The sequence below is a fragment of the Antechinus flavipes genome, chromosome 1 (genome assembly GCF_016432865.1).
Source record: "Antechinus flavipes isolate AdamAnt ecotype Samford, QLD, Australia chromosome 1, AdamAnt_v2, whole genome shotgun sequence".
Taxonomy (NCBI): domain Eukaryota; kingdom Metazoa; phylum Chordata; class Mammalia; order Dasyuromorphia; family Dasyuridae; genus Antechinus; species Antechinus flavipes.
In genome coordinates this window covers 314,839,828-314,863,320 of record NC_067398.1, presented here as the reverse complement: position 1 = coordinate 314,863,320, position 23,493 = coordinate 314,839,828, and the positions used below count along the sequence as shown (strand labels likewise).

Here is a 23,493-nt window from a genome sequence, read left to right as displayed (position 1 = left end):
TTACTCTAAAATTTGAATCCAATTTCTGGGTGCCAAGGCTTGCCAAATTTTCTCTATAGATCAGTTAAATAAAGACTCAAGAAGAAGATAAGTCTGTATCATTGTAATTATCGCATACATTCTTTTAAAATTCTGAACGTAATGTGTTATTGTTTGATGCCCATTTCTGGTTTGGGAGTCAAACTAGTAAGTGTTATTGCTCCTTTGAAACATTTAGAAATCATTTCATGTCCCTCCCAATAACTTAAGGATTTCTTACTAAGATAGCTAATATATATGTTTGTGTGTGTGTGTGTGTGTGTGTGTGTGTGTGTGTGTGTGAGAGAGAGAGAGAGAGAGAGAGAGAGAGAGAGAGAGAGAGAGAGAGAGAGAAGAAATTCCAAACAAATAAGTATGTGCTGGAAAAGTCATTTGGCCTAATTTTTGTTAGATTTTATGATGTCTAATTTACTTTTTGTGCAAATGAAAATAAATGTGCCAGATTCACTGATAGGAATTGTGATCTTAGAATTATATGTTTGGCATTTTTAGCTCCCTCTGCCATCTCATATTGCAAAACCAGGGGTCTGGATAAGTGCTGAGTTTCCTCTGACATCAGCCAGACCTCTGTGTTCCCATCAGTTCCAGGAGGATGCTGGACAAAGCAAGACTTGGACTGTTATCATTATTTATGGTGATTAGGAGCCAACTCCTTATCCTTTTGCAGGCATATAGTTCCTTGCGACTTGCATGACTGGAGCAGCAAATTTGGCCCCTTAAATTCTTGCACACTTAAAAGGGCCAGGCTCCAACATGTTTGTGGCTTTGCTTTGCTCTGCTCTATTGCTGGAGAGTTATGCAGTCCTTCCTAATCCCTGGAAACAGGCAGTGTGTGATGCTGCCAACAGACCATTTGTGTCTGTAAAATATAGACAAATTGCTACTCTTTATTAGACATATGGATGAAGAACTGGGCAGTTCTAAAATGAGTGGGTATTGAGTTTCTTGGTTTGTTCCCCACCTCCTAACTGTGCTTTCAGAAGAATGGAGCTATTTAGTGGTGAATTTTGATGCCAAGGTTGTTTTTTTTTTTCTTTTTCCTTTCCTTTTCTTTTTTTTTCTCTCCTGTCCTCCCCTTCTTCCCTTCCTTCCTTCCTTCCTTCTTCTTTCTCTCCTTTCTTTCTTTCTTTCTTTCTTTCTTTCTTTCTTTCTTTCTTTCTTTCTTTCTTTCTTTCTTTCTTTCTTTCTTTCTTTCTTTCTTTCTTTCTTTCTCTTTCTTTCTTTCTTTCTTTCTTTCTTTCTTTCTTTCTTTCTTTCTTTCTTTCTTTCTTTCTTTCTTTCTCCTTCATTCCTTCCTTCCTTCCTTCTTTCCTTCCTTCTTTCCTTTCTTTTTCTTCCTTTCTTTCTTTTTTCTTCTTTTTCTTTCTTTCTAAGTTTGGGCCTTTCATTAGTTAACTAATACTTTTGGAATGAAAATAAAGTCTTCATAGTCTCTTGATCATTTTTAGGAACCATGGACCTACATTATGATTGGGACCTGACACTGTTACCTATTTATTACATGACATTAAATGCCCTGAAGAAAAGCAAAAAAAAAAATGAATCAGTCATATAGATATTTCTAAATATTTAGCTCTGTGGCATCTTTTGGGCAAAACATACAGATTACTAGATGAATTGAATAAAAAATTGACCAAGATAATTGATGATGTGGTCAAATGTGGGTAATTCTGAAATCCCATCTTAAGTTGCCTCATTGCTGAAATGTAAAGGAGATTCAAAGAAGAATTTGAAGAACTGGTCGTTGATAGCAATAAATCCCATTATATGATACATTGAAAGAAAGGCTTTGTTGAGATTTTCACATATGGAAATATGGAAAAGAAGTCAAGAACAACAAAAACAAATATTGGGACAACACCCAATGAACAAATGGAAAGTCACCTCTAAAATTCAAGTAGCACCCCTGCTCTCCAACTGGGATATTAATTAATAGCTCTTAACTAAGAGAGAAAGCCTTGAAAAAGATAGGGAAGCTGTTTCTCTTGTATGGCTCAGAATTATCTTTAGCCAAAATCAGAAAGAGACAGTCCATGATGGTCCTTTGAGACATACTGTTCCCAAAACTTGCCAGTCAATCAATCAATCAATAGGTTCTGGGGATACAAAAGTGAGAATCCCTTCCATTAGGGAGTTTATATTCTAATGAAAGAAATAACAGGCACATAGGTAAATGTAAGATATATTCCTGCTAAATGCAAAATAATTAAGGGAAGTCCTCTCCAGCTGCCTATATAAGACTAGGCAAGACAGAATATGAGAGGGCATAGAGTGCTGTACTTGAAGTCAGGAACTGGGGTTTATCTCTCACCTCAAATATTTACTACCTGTATGATCTTGAATGAATCTGCAAATGAAGCTTTCAGATTTCATATTTTAGCATCCTTTTTGGGTCTAGATCTAGAATTATAAGATTATGTGATCCATGATTTAGACCAGCTCAGAATCTTGTAGAAGGTCTTCTAGGGAAAGGAAGAGTCACATTGTCACATTGGCAAATCCAATTAGAGTCTCATTTCTGATGTGTAATATGAAAAGCAGAAGAGTGGATCAAGAAGTTTCTATCCCTGATAAATAAAGAAAAGAGGTGATGTTAAATGGGAGAAGGGGATAAGGATGGCGAGAAGTAGATAGTCAAAAAGACAAGACCTAAAAAACCAGAAAGTTTTCTGGACACCACTTTCCATTTATTCTTTCCATATCTTTCCTCTCCTACTTCTAACAGTGATAGGTGGTACTGTGGTGGCTATCGCATCCTTTCTCGATGCACTAGATGCAGATGGTTGCACAGTGTCCAGAGCATTGGACCTAAAGTCAAGAAGAGCTGAGTTCAGAACCAGCCTCAGATACTCACTAATGGTGTGACTCTGTGCAAGTCATGTCTCAATCTCCTCAACTGTAAAATGGAAATAAAAACTGTACCTCCTGCAGTGTTATTATGAGGATCAGATGTGATAATATGCATTTAAAAACACTTAGCATAGTGCCTGGAACATAACAGATGCTATATAAATGATTACTTTCTTCCCTTCCCCTTCTTTTTCTTTTTGGTAGCAGCAGTACTGAATCCCTTCTTTTGGTTGTTGTTCAGTCACGTCCAAAATCTTTATGACCCAATTTGGAGTTTTCTTGGCAAAGACACTAGGATGGTTTGCTATTTCCTTCTCCATCTCATTTTACAGATGAGGAAATCGAGGCAAATAGGGTGAAGTGATTTGCCTAGAATCACATAGCTAGTAAGTGGTTGTCCTGTACTCTATCCACTGTGCCACCTAGTTGCTGCTGAAAATTTAATTCACCACATCCTGTTATAAGAGCTAGCTTATAATCAGCTTAGGAGCAATTTAATGGTCCTCAAGTACACATGGTTTCTTTTATCTACTATTTTATGGAGTTTATACAGACAGATATTTATTAGCACAGTACATTATTAGCACAGATAATTACTAGCACATGGTGCTAATAATTAGCACAATTAGTAGCATATATTTAGCGTTTAATAATTGCTTGAGCTGCCTTTCTCTGCCTGTCAGTTTAAAAATCACAGCAGCCTAGAGACGCCAACTCTGAAAATGTATAACATTCAGACAGAGGTTTCACTCTCTCTCCTACTTTAAAGTCTTGCATATCTGGCTAACCTCTGACCTCTTTATGTTTGTGGGAAAATCAGAACATAGGAATTGTTTAGGTAAAAGTGAGCAAAGTGACTTATTACAGTGTCTGTTATTGGACAGGGAAAGGGAAATTGGGAGAAGAGTGATTTTCTTTGGGGAATATCTGCCCCTCTTTGAAGAGTTATTATGTACAGCTCACAGCTTCATTGCGAGTTTTCTGTCCTGAGGAGCTTGCACGACCCAGTAACCTGTCTTGATCCCTCTCTTCTCTGGTACAGCCCTGCATTGAATGTCTCTTTTTTATTTTCTTCACATCAGCTGTTATCCCTTTGCCAGTGATTTACTTGAATTCAGCAAACAATTATCCCAACTCCAAGTACATTTTGTTGAACCCAGTTCAGCTCTTGGCATTTATTATTGTTCTCCCCAGATCATTGTCATCATCACTGAATATTTATTAATGCCCAATCTGCTGTATGATCCCATTCTCCGTATTTTTCAGTGATGTAGAAAAGAGACACTCTCTGCCCTAAAAGAGCCTCTATGGTTGAGTTGGTCTGTCTGTTCCAGTCCTTGAACTCTCTGTATTAGCCTTTTTTGACCACTTCTTTCTTCTTGGAATTCTCTTCTACCTTAGTTTACTGAATTTGCCTCCTGCCTCAGATACTTAATTGCTTGGGGACTCTGACCAAGTCATTTAGCTGCTTTCAGCCTCAGTTTTCCCATCTGTATAATGGGGATAATTATAACAGCTCCTTCACAGGATTGTTGTAAGTTTCAGATTAGATGGTATCTTTAAAATGCTTTGCACATCTCAAAGTGTTATTTGATATTCCACAGCACTCACTACTTTGATTTCCTTTCTATAGTGAGACAATGTCAGAAATGAAAGGTATTTTAGGGATCTGTCATTCAGCTTTATCATTTTGCAAATAAGCAAACCAAGGCCTAGAGAGATGAAATTACTTACCTGGCGTCACACAGACAGTTGGTGATAGGTCACATTAGCTGTTCATGCAATGATTAGAATTCAGATTTCTTAACTTCGGTTTCATTTTTCTTTTAAAGCTGTTTTTCCTATGTAATAGTAGGTCCTGTTTCAATATTTTATTTACTTTTCTGTGCTCTTCACACTGCTCTTAGGTTTCTTTTGCTGTGTACTTTTCCTCCTCTTGCTACTTAAAATGAGAGGATGGACTAGGATCTTCTTGGACCTAACTTTTATCTTCTTCTGCCTCTGATCAATTCCATGAATTATCCCTAGTCAACCAGATAATATGCATATATTAAGTGCTTACTATGTACTGGTCATAGTGCTAAGCCATGAGGATATAGAGAAAGACAAAAGACATACCTCAAAGAGTTGACAGTCTAATAGGGGAGTTATCAATTGTGACAAACAGGTAGGTACAAACAAGTTATACACAGGATAAGTAGGAAATAATTAATAAGGAAGTTACTAGAATGAAAAGGGATCTGGAAAGACTTCTCAGGAAGTAGGATTTTAGTTGTGACTTGTAGGAATCTAGGTAAGCCAGGACTCACAGATGAGCCAGAGAAACAGTTCTAGGGAGATCAGTAAAGCAACAAACAGAGACTTCATTTTAATCTGAACATTTCTTCTTTTACCATCAGCTTGTTTTTCATGATTTTTTATTTTTCCCACCTGCATCTTTCACTGAAGTGTTTTAAGGAAAGGTTATTTTATTGCCAAAGTTTTCAGAACCCAGTAACCTATGAGCAATGATAACAAATGGGCTCGATGATATATATTAAAAGTGATAAATCATTTTCAAGCCTCCCAGATCATTTTATCTTCCTCTGGATTCTTACCTCTTTCTGACTCTTGTGTGGGTATTGATTAATGCCTCTATCTTTTTTGCTACATCTTCATCTCAGGTCTGTGTTTCATTTGCCTGCCAATAATGATACCTGATAAATTAATCAACCAACCTCAGAGGTCTTGCCACCCAGATAGTAGACAGTGTAAATGTGCCCATCAAAAGCCAGGAGGCTTTCCAGCTTCCATTCATCCAGTCCCCAAAAGACCACAGTGATTCTCAGCAAGTAGAAATGCAAATATTTATTTCTTTTCTTTCTTTCCTTCTTTTCTTCTCTCTCTCTCTCTCTCTCTCTCTCTCTCTCTCTCTCTCTCTCTCTCTCTCTCTCTCTTTCTCTTTTTCTCTCTTTCTTTCTCTTTCTCTCTTTCTCTTTCTGTCTCTTTCTTTCTTTATCTCATTCTTTCTTTATCTTTCTTTCCTTATTTCTTCTTTTTTTCTTTTCTTTCTTAGCAGTGAAATTTTTGAGAATCAGAATAGGCTAATTAGAAAAGGATGGGGCTTCTACTGAATCAGCAAGCTGGATTTCTATGAGTGAAATAAACATAAATAGGCAGCTGCAGCTCTTTTGGAGTTCAATGCCTCAACAAAAGCACTAGTCAAATATTTGAATAGTTGGAGGATGTGTCTATTCATTTCCATGGAAATGGCTGAAATCATTTGCTCCCCAATCTCTAGAGGAGTCAAAGTAGTTGCAATACCAAAAAGTCTGTCTAACTGTAGAACATGAATTTGAAGAAGGAGAGAATTCTTTAATTGGGCACAACATTAACATGGTAAAATGTCAGCATAACAGAATGTCCTAGAATACCTTCAAAGACCTATTTACCCAGTTTTCTTCTATTAGCTCTGAAATACTCAACAGAGCACTCAGGGAAGAAAAATAAAAAACAAAAACAATGCGCTTTTCTTCATATATCAGTCCTGCCTAATTGAGAGTTCTTGTTAATGGAATGACAGATAATGGCAAAAATGATAGCTGGCATCTGTTTAATGTTTGAGGTCTTAAAAGTCCTTTATATATATTATGTCATTGATCCTCAATAATCCTGTGAGATGGTAGTGTATGTGTTATTATTCCTGTTTTACAGGTGATGAAGAAACAGAAACCTAAGTTAAGTGACTTGATCATTAAGTATCTGAGGTGTCAAGTCTTCTCAAGTCTTCATGACTTTCCCTCTAGTATTCTATCCATAGGTTTTAGAAGTTTATAAATTAGCTGTTTGTGGGATGGTAATCAGGGAGAGAACATATGGTTCATCTTATCCCAGCTCTGCAATAAATTTTAAGCTGTACTACCATTGTTCAATTATTTAGTCATGTCTGACTCTTTTTGCCCATGAGCTTTTCTTGGAAAAGATATTGGAATAATTTGCCATTTGTTTCTCTAATGTGGTCCCATTTTACAGATGAGAAAACTAAGGCAAATAGGTTTTAAGTGACTAGCCCAGAGTCACACAGTAAATATCTAAGACTAGATTTCTCTGAGGAAAATCATTTAGTTTCTGAGTTTCCAGCTTCTTTAGCTGAAACGGTGGGTAGGTATGTGTGAAACAGCATGGGAAAGTGGGGGGAGGGGTGGGAGAGATGGGGAGGTGGGGAAGGGGGAGACACAGAACAGAATCTCCATGAAACTAAATGATATCTAAGGTTCCTTCCAGATCTAATAATCTATGACTAAATCTATGGCTAACTTGGAGCAAATTTTCCATAGAAAAATATTATGAATGTTGCTTAGTTTCCCAGGTTAGTCAACAAAAAACTATTTAGTACATAATGTAGCTGGATTGTCACATTTCAAATGTATAAAATCAAAATATGTTTTGAGTAATGGCAGCATAACTGAAATAAGTATATAGCTATCCATAGCGACTACTTTGAAGGAATCAAGACTCATTTGAATGCACAAATTCTATTATTTTGCTAAAATATCAGTCGCATTATAGCTCCCAGGCACTATCTTGATCTGGTTTTTAGAACAATTATTATAGCTGTCAAATCCCTACTGAAGGTTGGAGAATCTCTTACCTAAAGGTGGAATAAGGCATTTCTATATGATATGGAAAGTGTGAAAGTACTTATATTCATCATTTGTGCCTTCACTATAACTCATGGGACATGACTTGTCAAAACAAATCTACTTATGGAAGTGACTCCAGAATATTCGTTTCTCTTTCTCCTCTTTCTCCTCATATATTTTTTTTAGTAGGAAAAGTAGCAATAATACAAAACACTTTCTCAAAAAACTCTGTCCTTTGCCTCCAGCTCCTAGTTCAGCTGAAATCCTCATGCTGTTTTGCTTAAACTTGATACATACACTATTTTCCAGCCTTTTAGAAAATGATAACTAGAAAAGCCTCCTTTTTCTTATTCCCTGAGAACCTCAGCTATTACTGAGACCTTCCTCTCCCAAACAGGAAATTTGTGTTTCTGGGCGCCAAGCTCTTTAGTGCAAGGATCAGGGTCTTTTTAGCTACTTAAAGCCTTTAGGATTAGTATTTCTGTTTAGATGATGGCCCTGGATTCTTGAAGGCCAATGCCAGGCAAACAAAAACTCTAGAGGGTTCTGTCTACCTAAAAAGGCCTCAAATATGGGTTTAGAGATAAACTGTGTGTTTATCATTTAAAGAATGATCCACCTAAAATTATTGAGCTCTCCAGTAGGTTGAGTCAGGTGATTTTTCCAACCATAACAGCTCATAGAAACTATTTCCTAAGGCAAGACTCCTTAAACTTTTTCCACTGGTGACCCCTTTTTGCCTGAGAAATTTTTATATGACCCAGGTATATAGGTATATAAAATAGACATACAAATCAAACATTTATTGTTAAGAAATCATAATTTCATGATCTACACATTCGGTTATGAGACCCCATATGGAGTTACTACCTATAGTTTAAGAAGCTGGCTTCAAATATATAAAGGGTATACAACTTGTACTGATTAAAGGAATGCTCCAATGATGCAATAAAGCATTCCTAAAGGACTGAAGTATATACATACATTCATGCATGTATCTACAGGGGAGCATTGGTCAGAGCATTTATGTTGAAGCTTTCCTTGGAAGCCATGCCCTGGATTCACCAATGATATATTTTCATGCAACAGTAAAAGAGTTAACATTCATACAGTTCTTCAAGGTCTGGAAAATGCTTTACATTTATTTTTCTCATTTGATCCTCATAACAACCGTGTGAGGGAGATGCTTTTATTTTCACCATTTTAAAAATGAGGACGATAAGGCTCAGAACATTTAATTGACTTGCCCAGTTAGTAAGTATTGTGTTTGATAGTTCCAAAACAATACTCTTGGATAGGCCTGAGAATAGATTTATCTAGCATGAAATCCCTGTTGTTTGAAATAATTTAGGGCAAAGGTCTGAATGCTGGAACTAAATTCCATCTGCATTCCATCTAGTCTGTGTTCTGGATCCTTGGTTAACATTACTCTGTTTCAACAGAGGCAGTAGGAATTCTTGAACAAATGGCAGATTCAGTAGGAAAATGCTTAAGAAGAGAGACTTGATACAGAGTATAATTTGTATATCTTAAGATTATGAAACTCTCCTGGATCAACACCTTTTCTATATCAAGTGATAATAAACAGGTTTGCCTTTGGTTAATCCATTTGATTTGTATTTTAAACAATAGGTTTTCACTCTGTTCTATCCTATGTCTTTTAATTCACTTCTTTTTTTATTCAGCAGGCAGCCATATAATATTGATATAATTCTATTATTCTCTGTTATGAGCTCTTCTGTTATTCAGTGTAATAGAATTATGTAAACACCATTGGATAGTGTGGTGGTCTCATATTGTTTTTTCACTTGGCTGAATTTAAGATGGTGAAAAGCAGGTGGGGGGGATCCCAGGTAAGACATCAGGACCACTGACACAATAAAATGTGAGGGTCAGTATGTTCCCAGGTGGCAATGGAGAGTTAAACTGCTGCTGAATATCCACTGTGCACCACAGAGAAAACCATGGAAAGCAGCCTAATGATAGGAAATTCTGAATCTCTGCTCCCTAGGAGAGAAAAATTCTGCCTGTTAATCAAGCAGAAAAAGGGGGGAATTGGGGAAGCACTGCACAGCACTGACTACAACAGAAATGAGGATGTGTAGAGACCAAAGTTTTCTTATAAGTCTTTTGCAATAGCTGTGCCTTTTATATTTTTGGGAAAAAAACCCTCAAACACTGAAATGGCTTCCAAACTTAATCAATATGGGAGTTGAACCCCAGGCAAGAAGAAGCTGACAGAGTGGTGACAAGCTTACATGCCCGGCTCTCATTTGGTGATAAGCCCTTGTTGAAGTGTCTAAGCAAGTTTGCTTGGCTTTGAGTCACTGTTTAGGTTTTCCATGGAAACAGTTGTTCAAGGGAGTTTAACCCTATGCTTCTGCCAGAATCTGTGGGAGAACATGGGCCTGTCACTATCTTGAAGGAACATGAGGGTGACCTCTAAGAAGTTCCCCAGGGAACTGGTTAATCTCATGCCAAAGAGCTGGCCTGAAAGTTCAACTTTGTTTTTCAGCGGGGAAGAGATTTGGCTGATATCCCCCAGCTAGAGCCAACGTTGTTGCTGAAACCATTTTTGTAGTCACAAACCAGACATCACCTTAAGTGCAGGGAGTGTGTGATGATTGATATAATAATGCTTGTCAAGTATTCTGAGATCCCAAAAGAATGGTCAAATGGAAAGAATAAAGCTTGGATTATGATTTGGTTAAGATTGCCAGTTCTTAGCTGTTTTCCTCAAGGTTGGGAAACTAATCCTAGGAGATATTCCATATTCGAACACTTAACCCTGGAACATGGGACTTTATATTTTCCAGAAATTTTTCTTAATCCAGAATAGATTAAAAAGCAAGCCTTTGGCTAAATTACAGAGCAGTCAAATTTTCTTTCTGATGATACTCCGAACTTGTAAGACAAAAAAGATAAACCAGTCAGCAAAATATCTTTCAGGGTTTCTTAACTTCTTTTGTGTCATGGACCCCTTTGGTGATGCGGTACTTCTTTTACTAGTGAATGTTGACACCCTTTTATGACTTAGGAGATGTGGTTCAAGAGTTGACATGGCTGAGAAATTGATACCCTATGAACCTCTGAATTTGGCTGTTTTTTATTCAAGACATATAATTGGCTACTGGATCTGTCCCACAAGACCTTTTCCATTTTACTGGGCCAAAGTTAAAAGTTCTAAAGAGAGTTTTTGAAGCCATGACAGATCAAAAGCAGGACCAGTGACCCTTATTTTCCCTCTTGTTTGCCTGAATTCTATCATTTTTCTTTCATGGTTTGAAGGATTTCCTAAGGTCATTCAGGCAAGTATTGAATCCCAGGCCAGCCTGATTCAAAATTCAATGTTTTTATTCACTACCAATATTCCTTTCTTCTCTATGGCCATCTTGACCACACTTTTTACAGTTTTTCCTCTATGGCATATATTTTACAGGTTCAGGAAAACTGCATCAGATTAGATTTTCAAAATATGTTATTTTAATGATAGAACAATTCTACTACCTGTCATATGTGTTTATCTACTATTTTTGACTACTTGGTTTTTATACTTTCAAATTTCTTTAATTTTGGATTATTTAATTCTAAGATGTATCCAACTGTTTTGGTTCAAGACATGGCATCCCATTTTAAAAAATATTCAGTCTAGGGGTGTCTTTGTACAATTCGTTAATATGTATGTTGGCAGTATAGCTTGCACATTCCTAAATTGGGTGTTATCCATGCCTAGAATATCTTCAAGGTAAATTTTTCTCATCATCATACTATCTATGTTCATTTTTTAAAAAAATTCATACTCTTAGTCACTCATTAATATTAATCCTGATTGATCCTTACATAAGAAGTATACCATAGACTGGAGGAAAGAGATTCCCTTTCTCTTCCCCCTCCTCCTGAGTGCGGAAATGGGGGAGAAAGTGTAGTGAAGGAAAAATTGTGTGCCTAAAACTTCACTTAGGATACTGTTGGTTCTTCCAATTGAGCTTTGAGAATGGTTCCATCCTAGTACAGATGTTGCTTCCTAGAAAGTTAGTGTTTTTATACAAGGCATCCCAAAAATCTTAATGCAACTTTAAGTTGTTAGAAACTGAATTAAGACTTCTGGGATATCTTGTATAGCTTATAGGAACGATTTAAAAGTAACACTAAATTGAAGAGATAACTTGATTAAGCCTCTGTGTACCTCAAGGAGTTGAAATTCATTTGAAACAACTTATTAAGGGCACCTAGGTGGTGCAGTGGATAGAGCACCAGTCCTGAAGTCAACAGGACTTGAGTTCAAATCTGATCTCAGACACTTAACACTTCCTAGCTGTGTGACCCTGGGCAAGTCACTTAACCCCAATTGCTTCCGCAAAAAAGAATAAAAAAGAAAAAGAAACAACTTATTAATCATCCAAATTCTATGTCAGTACAAAAGAGAATGAGATTGTTAACTAAATATCTTTTAATTTTATTTTCTCCTTTCTTCATAGACAAATTCAGTTTCTTTAAATCAATTAAGAAGTAGATTGTTGTTATTGTGTTGGTTTCGTTGTTGTTTTAGTGTCTTATATTGTGTATTCAAGATTGTTTTCCTCCACAGATCAGTTAGTCAGAGTTTGTTAAATATCTACTATGTACCAAACATGGTGCTAGGTGCTAGCAAAACAAAGAAAAGCAAAAGGCAGTTCTTGCTACTTAATGACAGATACAGATTCTAACAGCTCTATCTCATTTTGGGGAATAATGTGCTTCTAAAGAGTTGTCTATAAATGTATATATAGCTAGTTACAGTTTCCCATTACCTTCCAATATATTTTAAATAATTCTTTCTCATGATAGAGGAAAATAGCAAAAAACATTTACTAAATTTTACAGAATTACATAAGAATGAAACAAAAAGTAAATCAGATCTTCATTGGGAATATAACATATTTCTGATACAATATCAACTATAATAATCAGAATAAATCACTGAATACAAAGATTATAATAAAATTTTCAAATGGGAAATGGATTATCAGATAGATCTACCATTGGTTCATTAAACATTCTTAAATTCATTTGAGTTGGGGGAGGGGGAACTCAACTGGTATGTAGCTTGCTATCCCAAAGATGCAGTGCAGATATTGCTAAAAGAGAGGAGTGGCTAATCTAGTGGGCATCACCCATTGATTAAATTTCTCAGAATTCCTGGGAGTTCCTTTCTGAATAGCCAAGAATCATCTAGTTCATCATTTGATTTTTCCCCTATTCCCCTGAAAAATTAGTTATGTTGTCAAAGAATAGCAAATAATATTCCAGGCATCTGGGACTAAATTTGTAGGTGAAGGCTTTCTTGGAAATCAGAGAGTATATTGCTCATCTTCTCTTTGTCAGTAGCTCCTTTTTGGTTCATCACAAATTGTTAACCTAGGCTGACTGGGAACTGCATAGTTTTTATATGAGAAAGAATATGGGAAAAAAGAATACTCATTTATAATAGGCATATCCCAGGAGAATGCTTCTATATTAGGGAAATGATCCACTCACATCCTTCTTATAAATAATCAAAATGTAATGATGGACCCCCAAAATACATTTCAACTTGAAAGGTGCCCTCTTTCTATCTCTATATATAGTTAGATATATTGAAGTTTATGATATTCAACACCTATTCTTTTAAAGGTTCCCTAATTCCTTCGGAAAAAAAAAACTCATGCCTTTATCTTTGACACAAGACATTGTGATATAGCTCCTCACAGAATCATCATGATAAATAACAATGAGAAAAATAATTGGGCAAAAATCCAATGTCCCAAAAAAATAGACCGTCACTAATGAAATCCTGAACTGAGATTATAACTATAACTATATTATAACTTTATAAACTATTATATTATATATTAATTATTATTAAATATCATTATTAAATATTATTTTAATATATTACATATTATTATAACTATAAACTATAACTCTAGCGCTCTTATATGTGTTGTCCAAGGCATAAATCAAATGGTTTACAAATCTAAAAATACAAAATAGTGCTTGCTTCTACAAAGTATTTTATCTTTAATTGTTGAGGAAAAAAGGCTTCAAGTAAAAAGAGATCATAAGTTTATTTCCCATACTTGTTAGGGACTTCTGTGGTTTGTGATATTCACTCTGTAATCATGAGAAGTTGTACACAGAGAAGAAAACAAGAGTCCAAGAGGTAGGAAAAATGTCCCTATGGCCTTGCTTATTGTAGGCCCTTAATGTACAGGATAGGGATTTTCTTATTTGTGTTGGAGAGCATTCTTATGCTATAGGCAGAGTACATCACCATTTTACAAGATGGAAAATTAAGCCCTTTTGAAATATACTGATTTTCCCAAGGTCACTTCAGGAATCAGTAATTCAGTTTGAAATAGAATTGCAAATCCTCTTCTTGCTTCCTGTATCTCCATTCCTTGCTGAAGTAGCAGATTGATCACAGGATTTTTCTTACTGAAAGCCTGAGCTCTAGAAATTTGTTTTCATTTGTACGTTACCGTATTGCTACAGTTTAGAGCAACTTGTGGTGGTTTGCCAAATACATATAGTTGTTGTCATTTCTTAACCTCCTCACACCCCAACCCTATTTCTTTCACTTACCCTGCATGGGTGATCATGCCTTCTAAACGGATTTAACTTTCCCTTTTATCAAGATAAGAAAAGAAAATATTTTGACATAAAATCAAACTGTTTGGATTCAAGTATCTGGAGGATAGAATTATGAGAGGCAGCATGGTATCTTGGAAAGAGTACTGGTTCTTGAGAACATGGGTTCAAATCCCACTTTTGACATTTACTACCTAGGGAGAAAATCCTTTAATATCTCTGGGTTTCAGTTTCCTCATTGGTAAAATGAAAGGATGAAATTATTGCTTTCTTAAATCCTATCAAGTTTGAAATCCTTGATCCTATTCTTTAAGATTAGGGAGCAGTGGATAGAGTGAACAGACCACTGTCTTCACAGTCAGAAGACCTGGGTTCAAAGCTCACCTCTGATCCTCAGTAACTGAGATCATAAGCAAATCACTCAGCCTCTCTGAGCCTTAATTTCCTCATCCATTTGCTAACTAACCATGTTGACCACCAAGTGCTGTTTTCTCATGATCTAATATGAGGAAGGGATAACCACTGTAAGGTGTGGTTAAGAGTTCTTTATTCTTCCTTCTTTGGTTAAGTAATTAGGTGACCCCATTTAATTAGACACTCTTCAAAAAATTAGTTTGATTTATGCAATACATAAATGATTCATGGGAAGGAGCAACTCTAACGTCTTGCCAGTATAGAGCATTCTTTTTTTTTTTTCCAGTTGAGCTCTGACAAATTGTTTTGCAATACTGAAATCTGCTCATTTTATTCTACAGCAAAGTGTCAGCAGCTCTCCTGGCCTTGGGCTGAGATGTAATTTAGTCAGTGCATTAAGGAAATGAAATGTAACTTCATGTAAAATAGGTAGTTTGTCAAATAAGCAAGAATGAAAATTAGTTTGAGGTCCAGCTTTCTCACATCCATCAAATGAGGCTGACTAAGTAGATTTCTGAATTAAAACTAGTTCTCCCTCTATATGAAGTAGTATCATAATGAAGGGAAAGCTTGGAGGGGTTTAGATTTAAGTGGACCTAGGGAGTGACTTCTATGATAAGATTATAGATTGATGCAACTTTTCTCCCTAAGTGTTGCAAGATATTTTGCTAAATTCTAAACAAGACTTTGTTTTGAGAAGTTTTTCCTTGTCCACATTCTCTTTCTCCCATTCAGATTCTATAGTAATAATTTTAAAATACAGTTTATGAGCTGTCTAGTCTTATCATTAGGACTGATAACTGAATGAAATTATAGAGCCCCTTCAATTTGGTTCCTTTATTTTCATAATCATAGGTGATTTGGGGTAAAAACAGAATCCAATAACTTTTATCTGGCCATCAAAGCATTTAGATGTGATTCCTAGTAATTACTGACTTTCTTCTACAAGATAGGTTCTAGAGTTTTAGACAAAACTGGGAAGTAGATGTCATTTATCTTCATTGCTCCCTGCTACCTTTTATGGTCATCTTTTCCCTCTTTTTTTTCCCCACATTTAGACTTGTGGTCAAATCCTTTATAGTCCCTAGAAAATATCTTATTTTAGGTATTTATATTTCAATTTGAATTTAAAGTGACACCCTACCTCTCTCAAGAGAATTATGAGCCTTATTACTTATAAATGTGAATTTGATTGATTTTGTTGTTATTGACACTTACAGTGGCCCTTAGGAACTAAAATTAACAATAAAAGAATTAATAATAATAACAGCTCGTGTTTTTGCAAAGTGCTTTAAAATTTTTTTGTTCTTAAAATCCTTATAACAACCTTGGGAAATGGGCACTAGTATTATCCCCATTGCACAGATGACAAAAAATTAAGGCAAAGAGAGTTTAAGTCACTTGCCTCAAGTCACACTAATAAATATCTAGATAGAATTTTAATTCTGGTATTTCTTCAGGTTTTCCATTAAATCCAGCATGCTATCTACTGTACCATCTAGCTATCCTCATTGCTGGAGGAGAGGGGAAACTCCTCAGAACTCCTAAAAATAGACTAAAGAAGGGCAGCCCTGTTTATCAGTTCAGCATCTGAAATTCTTCACTTAGTAAGTTAGCTAAACAAACAAAAAATAAACACATTCTCTAAGAGATGTGCGTGGCTGCATAAACATTTTTTAAATTATAACAAAAACAAAATAATTTTTTAAAAAGTAACATACAGGAAAGAGATTTATGGAAAATGTCACAGATAAAAACTAGACATTTAAAATATATGAGGAACAGTTTAAAAGTCACAGTTGTAACTCTCAGTTCACAACCAATATATGGTCAAAGGCTACGAATGGGCAATTTTCAAATTAAGAAACACATGTTATTAATAATCACTTGAGAAAACTGTTCAACCTCGTTAAGAAATCAAAGCAATAATCTGAAAGCAACTCTAAGGCATCTCAAACCAATAAAGCAAAAACAAGGAAAGTCGGTGCTAATGGGGTTGTGGAGAAATAGAAAAAAAAACATTCCTTGCTGGTATAATTACAAACAAAATCTTTTTGGAAAGTAATCTGGTATTGTGTTGTACAAGTTTTTTTTTTTAAATATACCATTTGATTCACTAATTCCAGGCTTGAGGATATGTCATGAAAATATCAAAAGCCAGAACTGTCCTTTCAAAGATTCTTACTTTAGGATTACATATAATTGTCATAAAAAAAAGGAAAAAAACCTAACTGTCCAAAAATAAGTGAATGTGCAAAAAATATTAATGGAATTGAATGCTGTAGTGCAATTAAAATTAATATGAAGAATATTGAAAGAACAATGAAAAATTAAAAAAAAAAACCTTAAAGGATGGAGTACCCATTGTGAACACAGAAGAAGAAAGTGCATGAAAATTAGTAGAGACATTGGGCCTGGGATTTAGGAAAAGTTGGGTTCAAGTTACATCTGTGATATGTGCCTGAATTGTAACTCTGTCTAACTTGCCAGGAGTGACTTATATAACTTAGATTCAAGTGGTCAATTAGATACCAATATGTAATGGTAAATGGAGTTTCCTTACTGGGAATTCCCTATATCAACTGAATTATAGTCCTGGAACATCTCCTCCCCATCCAAAAAATGACCTGAAGGAGAAATAAGCAAGTGAATAAAAATTTATCATGATATATTATGCTTTGAATTGAATTAGTTTAAATATTAATTAATTAGCAACTATATTTATAGGGTGTAGAACTATGGATTAATTAATATGAGGAACTCCTGAATCAAAAAAAAAGCTTCCTTAGAAATGCAGGTCAGTACCTTCTCTGCAATTTAACATTCTTGGAGAATTGACATGTGTTAAGTAACTTGTCCAGAGTCATATAGAGCAGAGACTGTGTCAGAAGTAGAATTTGAACCCAGGCTTTCTATCCACTAGGACACATTTTCTCTCTGCATTTTAAGTAAATTATTTAATTAAAAATTTATCCTGGAGTTGGACTGAAAGGTTCCTTTGTCATTTTACCATAAGTTGGCCTAAAGCCATACTGTGCCTCAATTGTAACTGTTAACATTTCTTGATCTACTTGATGTCAGTTGCTTGGGATATTCTGTAATTGGTAATGAATAAAAACAATAACATACTTTATTCTTTTTGGCCCTGCTAGAAGGAAAGTGTATTCTGAAAAAGGTTGTTATTTACTATTCAGAACAAAAACCTACTTGAATGTACATTTATCTCATCTCCTAGGCATAGATGAAGGCAGAGTTTTTATTTTTTCTTGACATTTTTTGCTTTAATTAAGTCTTCTCAGACCTTTTATTCAATACAAAAGGAAATATATTTTAGAGTTTGCCATGCCTATGCACATAAGAAATAAAATAAAAAGAATTTCTCCTAAAGAAAACTTTAGTACATAATATATTTTAGTATCATTGTTATTTTTTTCAATCCATATAATTTTTCACTATAGTTACTTATCAAATATTCCTTGTATTCAATGGAACCTTAAGTGCTTGGGTAGGTGGGTCAGGAGAGCTTTCTGAGATCACCTCTGCTTTTATAGTTAACCCTTAGTAACTAAACCTATGCTAGATTTAGATGTGGCTTTGAAATTTTGTGTCTAGAACAAGTGCTAAAATAAAAGACTTAGTCCTTTGCTGGAGAGATATTAAAATAAACCCAAACTCTAGTGCTGTTAGATGGAATTTCCATTTTTCTGCTAGGATAGCAGCACCATGTAGCTGAAGCTGAGCAAATTTGCACACAGCAGTCTAATTAATGTTTTTATTAATATGTATTAATAAGATTTTTCTCTGGGGTTCTAATAAGTGGTTCTTGTGATATCCTGTGGAGTGTGACAGCTCCTTCCCCCCCCACCCGCCTCCCCATGTCTCCTACTCTAGGACATGCATGTACACAAGCACACAGAGGCATTCCTTTTGCTATGCACAGCCTAGCTGCTGTCAAATTATATAGACATCTATTGTCTGAGCCCTGAGAGCTGTCTTCCCCTCTACGACTTACTTGCTGGGCTCTGCACTTCATTATATCAAAATGTTCATAGAAAAATGGGCTTAATCCCTGTAACTTTGCCAGCCCTATCCATCTTCCAATATTTGGAACATCAATAATGACAAAAATGGCATTAGAATTAATATTTCACTTGAAAAAATTGCAGAGATTTATGTGTTGCTTAAATTTGTCAACAGAGACTTTCCGGCAAAGTGAAAAGGCCATTTGAAAAATTACCTTTGCTGCCTCATATTGCTTCTGCATTGGAAGGGAAATATTTTTTTCTAAAGGTTAGTTCATTTCCCTTATGGACTGCCAAATCAAGGTCAAAGTTTTAATTGTGGTTAGGATGGAGGAGATGAGATTTAGATGGGAGGAGAAGGGATATTCTTAAAAGCTGAACTTTTTAGGCTAAGGTTAAACTGCACATCAAATGATTTAGTCGAAATTACTAGTGGAATTTTAAAGTTGTTCCCCTCATACAACTACTTCAGATAATAAGTAGAGGTTATAGATTTAGAGTTGGGAGGGACCTTCCTTTTATTCTTGTAGCTATTTGTATTAATATACACTTACTTACAATTTCCTCCCTGGTTAGTATGTTAGCTTCTTAAAGACTTAAAGACTTGGTGAGTGATTTTGTCCTCCTTTGTGTTCCCAGCACTCATCATAATGCTAGCACATAGTTAAGAATTAATGAATGCTTATTGATCAACAAAGCCCAAAGTCTTATTTTCCAGATGATAGAACTGAGATCCAGAAAGGATAAATGACTTTATCAGAGTGATATAGGTACAAAGTGACAAAGTGAGAATTCTTTATCTAGTATTTTTTTCCTTCTGTGTTAATCCCCAACTCCATCCCCAATCTAATGTTGCTATGATTGATTTCCATTCAATTTAATAGTTATTGAGCACCTTATTCTGTTCAACATAATGCTCTGGATTATCAGAAAAGATTTTTTTAAAAGGGGGTCCTAGAAGGTTGATAATAGTGATGATTTTACCAGGAGCTGCACTAGTAAAAGAGTATTATATAAGAACAAATGGAATGTATGAGTTCTAATAGCTCCAATGGCTCAGAATTCTGGGAATTTTTTTCTTTCTAAAAGATGTGGATTTTGGAGAATTTTGTGGAAAATCATAACATCTGTGGAAAGAGTTGAATTGATAATTAGTTTAAGAAATTATGAAAAGGGGGCAGATATACCCAATTCTTTGGGTAATTGTCAGGAAAAAGCATGATTTAGAAATAAGGCTGCCATCATATTTTAATAGCCACAATGGACAGGAGAAAAAAATAGCATAGAAAGTGTAGAGACAAGTGGTGAAAAGCAGGGATATTTCTATAGAGCTAGGCAGCAGTTTGGGGATTGGGAATGGGATGGTAAAGAGAGGTAGATAGCAGCGGAAAAGGAAGGGGAAAAGGAAAGGCAGAGAGTATCACTCACATAGCCATGGTTTAGAATTGTGAGCACTCAGCCATCAAGGATCAGGACAGTGAGGTCTCATTTTCTTGGGGTTTTGAAGAGAATAGATAACTTTTATCTGTGCCATCTTTGGGTTAGTTCATTAACATATCCAAATCATCTCAAAGGTATTGGTAAAACTTTAAAATCATCTTTCCAAAGTTATCAGCACAATTTTGATATTCTGTTGGTCTGGAACTGTGGAGTTGTAGAGTTTGTGTAAAATTTATATATTATAGGATCAAACTTTGACACCAGTGACCAAATGGCTTCTGCTGATTTAGCACATATTAACAGCATGTGAATTTCAGTTAACATATTATGCATTTGTAAATTATACTCCTTTTATCTTGGGTATGGTGTGTATGTGACTTTCAGATCTCTCTTTATAATCTTATTTCCTGCTGTTGTCCTACTATTGACTACTTGTAAACTGGATGTGAGGGAGGTCAGAAGATTCAGAACAAATTCAAATTTTAATACCAGGTTGAAACCTTGAAACTGCCTAGAAATGTATGACTTAAATTCTATCTTTATCAGGAACCTAGTCAGTAGCATAGTTTAATAAGAAAAAAAGAAAGACAATCTAAACTAATAAATGAAACCAATTATTATAACAATTGATGGGAAGATTTGAACAGTAACATGTAGAATTCCTAGAGCAATTGATTTCCAGTTTTCATCTCTGGCTAGAATTCTGGACTCAAACTCTAGGGTATTCTAGGAGGAAATAATTTAACAGTAATGGAAAGGAATCCTCCAAAGAAGACATTTTTCTATTTATCCTGGCTAGGACTCTAATTTCAACTCCCACATACAAGTGAAATGCCACCAAATGGTGATCTTGACTTGGCTTTTGATCCTCCCCTACTATGGGCTTGTTTTGGGAGGACTAATATGCAGGACCCACCTGAAGTGTGTCAGTAAAGTCAACTCTAATTCATACTTTTGAGAATAGATTCTCAAAATCAGCTAAAGTGCAGTTGGCAGCTTGTTGTATATTTTATTTAAAATACAAAGAGCCAAGAATAGTTCATTGTTATTGCTGAAAACTGAATGATAGTCTCCAAGTAGGAGGGGGTGAAATCTTAGGAGGATTACTCATTATTGTTGTATCCACTAAAAAAGGATGAATAGATAATTCTTGTTATTTTTACAATTATTCTTCCTTATATATGCATAGGTGGGTTGATGATAGGCAGCAAATGGAGGAGAGATTGGGATCTGCACCACTGTTGGGGAAAATTCTTAAGATTCACAGTACCATGATCTAGGGTCTAGGAAATGAGAATTCACTCTTTCCCCTCTTTAAAAGAAGTATTGGTCCAAATATATGATTCTATCTGTCCCATCCTTGCTTCCTTCTCCATCATCCTAATTCATTCTCATTCATTCTCTCTCTCTCTCTCTCTCTCTCTCTCTCTCTCTCTCTCTCTCCTCTCTCTCTCTCTCTCTCTCTCACACACACACACACACACACACACACACACACACACACACCTTTGCTTTAAAAGAACTCCATATCCTTTCAACATGCCTTAGAAACATTTATAATATATTTCTAGGGAATTCTTGTCTCAGTGCTCCATTATGGATTGCTTGAATAGGACCACTGAGGTCTTCATGATTTAGAAACCTCAAAGTGATCACTGGCACAAATTCCTTCCTTTCTGATGATCTATTACCAGTCTGATCTTCCTTTTAAGTTTGAGGTTAGTGGTAAAAAGATGAACTTTATAGACAAGACCAAGTGTGAGATATATGTAGTATGTATTTACAAACAACATACAACTATATACAATCTATTATTAGAATATTCACAAAGAGGTAAAAACATACCCCTAAACAAGACAAACATTTTTACCCTATTATTTTAATAAACAAACATCCAAGTAATGAACCCAAGCAATAGACCACACTTAAAGATGAGGAGAGGCATGCCATTGGGCTGATGTTTCATACCAACACTGCCATGAGAATGATTTACAAACAATTTCACAAAAAATTTATAAACATTTCATACTGCTTATAAAAAATAAAGAGAAACATCATCACATTATATGGCAACCACTGCCAGTATTTATAAATATAGTTACACTAATTTTCATGCTGCTATCTATAGAATTCTTGATGCTCTGAGTAGTATTTTACATCACTTTTCTCATGGGATTTTTACTAAAACACTGAAGTCAGTAGAACAGTATTAATTTTATATTATATTCTTCAGATAAGGAAACTGACTCCCCAAAGCAAGTGACTTGTCCAGGGTCACATAGCCAACTTTTGAGAGAGAACCTTGATCTCTGCACTACTAGTACAGTATTTTTTCAGTGGAAGAATTAAAGAAGAATGTAAGACCATTACTGAGAGATTTGATTAAAGGGAGATTGTCAAAAAATCCTAGTTAAGGAATGGGGAGAGAACAACATATGGAGTTACAGGGGAATCTTTGTTTCTAACTCTAGGTCCTTCTTCAGTTATCAGCAATGATGATGACTCCGCCAGTCCACTCCATCACATCTCCAATGGAAGTAACACTCCATCTTCTTCAGAAGGAGGCCCTGATGCTGTCATTATTGGAATGACCAAGATTCCTGTCATTGAAAATCCCCAGTACTTTGGAATCACAAACAGTCAACTCAAGCCAGACACATGTAAGTACAGATGTTTATTTTTCTTGGCTGTTTTGCTTCTTCTTTCTATAAACCGATGGCTTTATCAGACTCAGAAAGATGATTGGTATGGAATGAAAAGTCTAAGTGGAGTTGGGGCAGTCAGTCCATGGAATGAATGTCTTCTTTGTTTTCTTATCTATGTAATCCTTAGGATGTGGCACCTGCTGGCATGAGAGATATAGTCAGACAGACACTGTTCTCCTGGAGTGGATTGTCCAAATCCATTAACTAAAAGAATTCAGAGTCAAAGCAGTATTTACCTTGAGAAAACTGAACAAGAAGTATAATTAGTTTGTGTTTGTTCAGTTAGACAAGATTGGAAATGTTTGTAATTTTAAATTGGTTTCACTTAGTTCTATTAAGAAATACTTTTTGAAGTAGTAGAAGATGGTTACGTGTTGTATAGAACAAAATCACATAGATACTTTATTCCTGTAGTCCAAAATTCTAGCATGTGAGTTTTTTTAATGGTACTAAGTGTGAATAAGATCTTCAATACTTAATGGAGATATTATCTGGCTGACTTTTGTTTGTTCAGTATGAACTTATCCTATGGGACTAATTCGGTTTTATGCCAACAGTATAAAAAGCTTTGGATTATACCCATAGTTCTCTACACTCATGTGATCCAAATAGTTACTTAGCCTCCAATTTCCATGTTCCTGTAATACATAAAGCAGTGAGAAAAAGCTAGAAACAGCTGTAATCTGGGACAGCTACTTGATTCCATATTTGTCCAGATTTGTGCAGACCAATCAAAAATAGGTCTCTTCTGCCTATTTTCAAATCTTTACAACAGTGGTAAGAATAGTGTCC

At 35.4% G+C, this 23,493-nt stretch overlaps 1 protein-coding gene across 4 annotated transcripts in view; it reads left to right on the top strand.

The window, feature by feature from the left end:
- NTRK2 (neurotrophic receptor tyrosine kinase 2) overlaps positions 1-23,493 on the top strand; it is a 414,741-nt gene that overhangs the window by 212,460 nt on the left and 178,788 nt on the right. For 3 of the 4 annotated variants that reach the window (XM_051966154.1, XM_051966140.1, XM_051966163.1), the window contains one exon: positions 22,468-22,656. In XM_051966154.1, coding sequence (XP_051822114.1) covers positions 22,468-22,656 — 189 coding nt within the window. The remainder of the gene's footprint in view (positions 1-22,467; positions 22,657-23,493) is intronic. The other variant, XM_051966147.1, reaches the window with a different exon arrangement.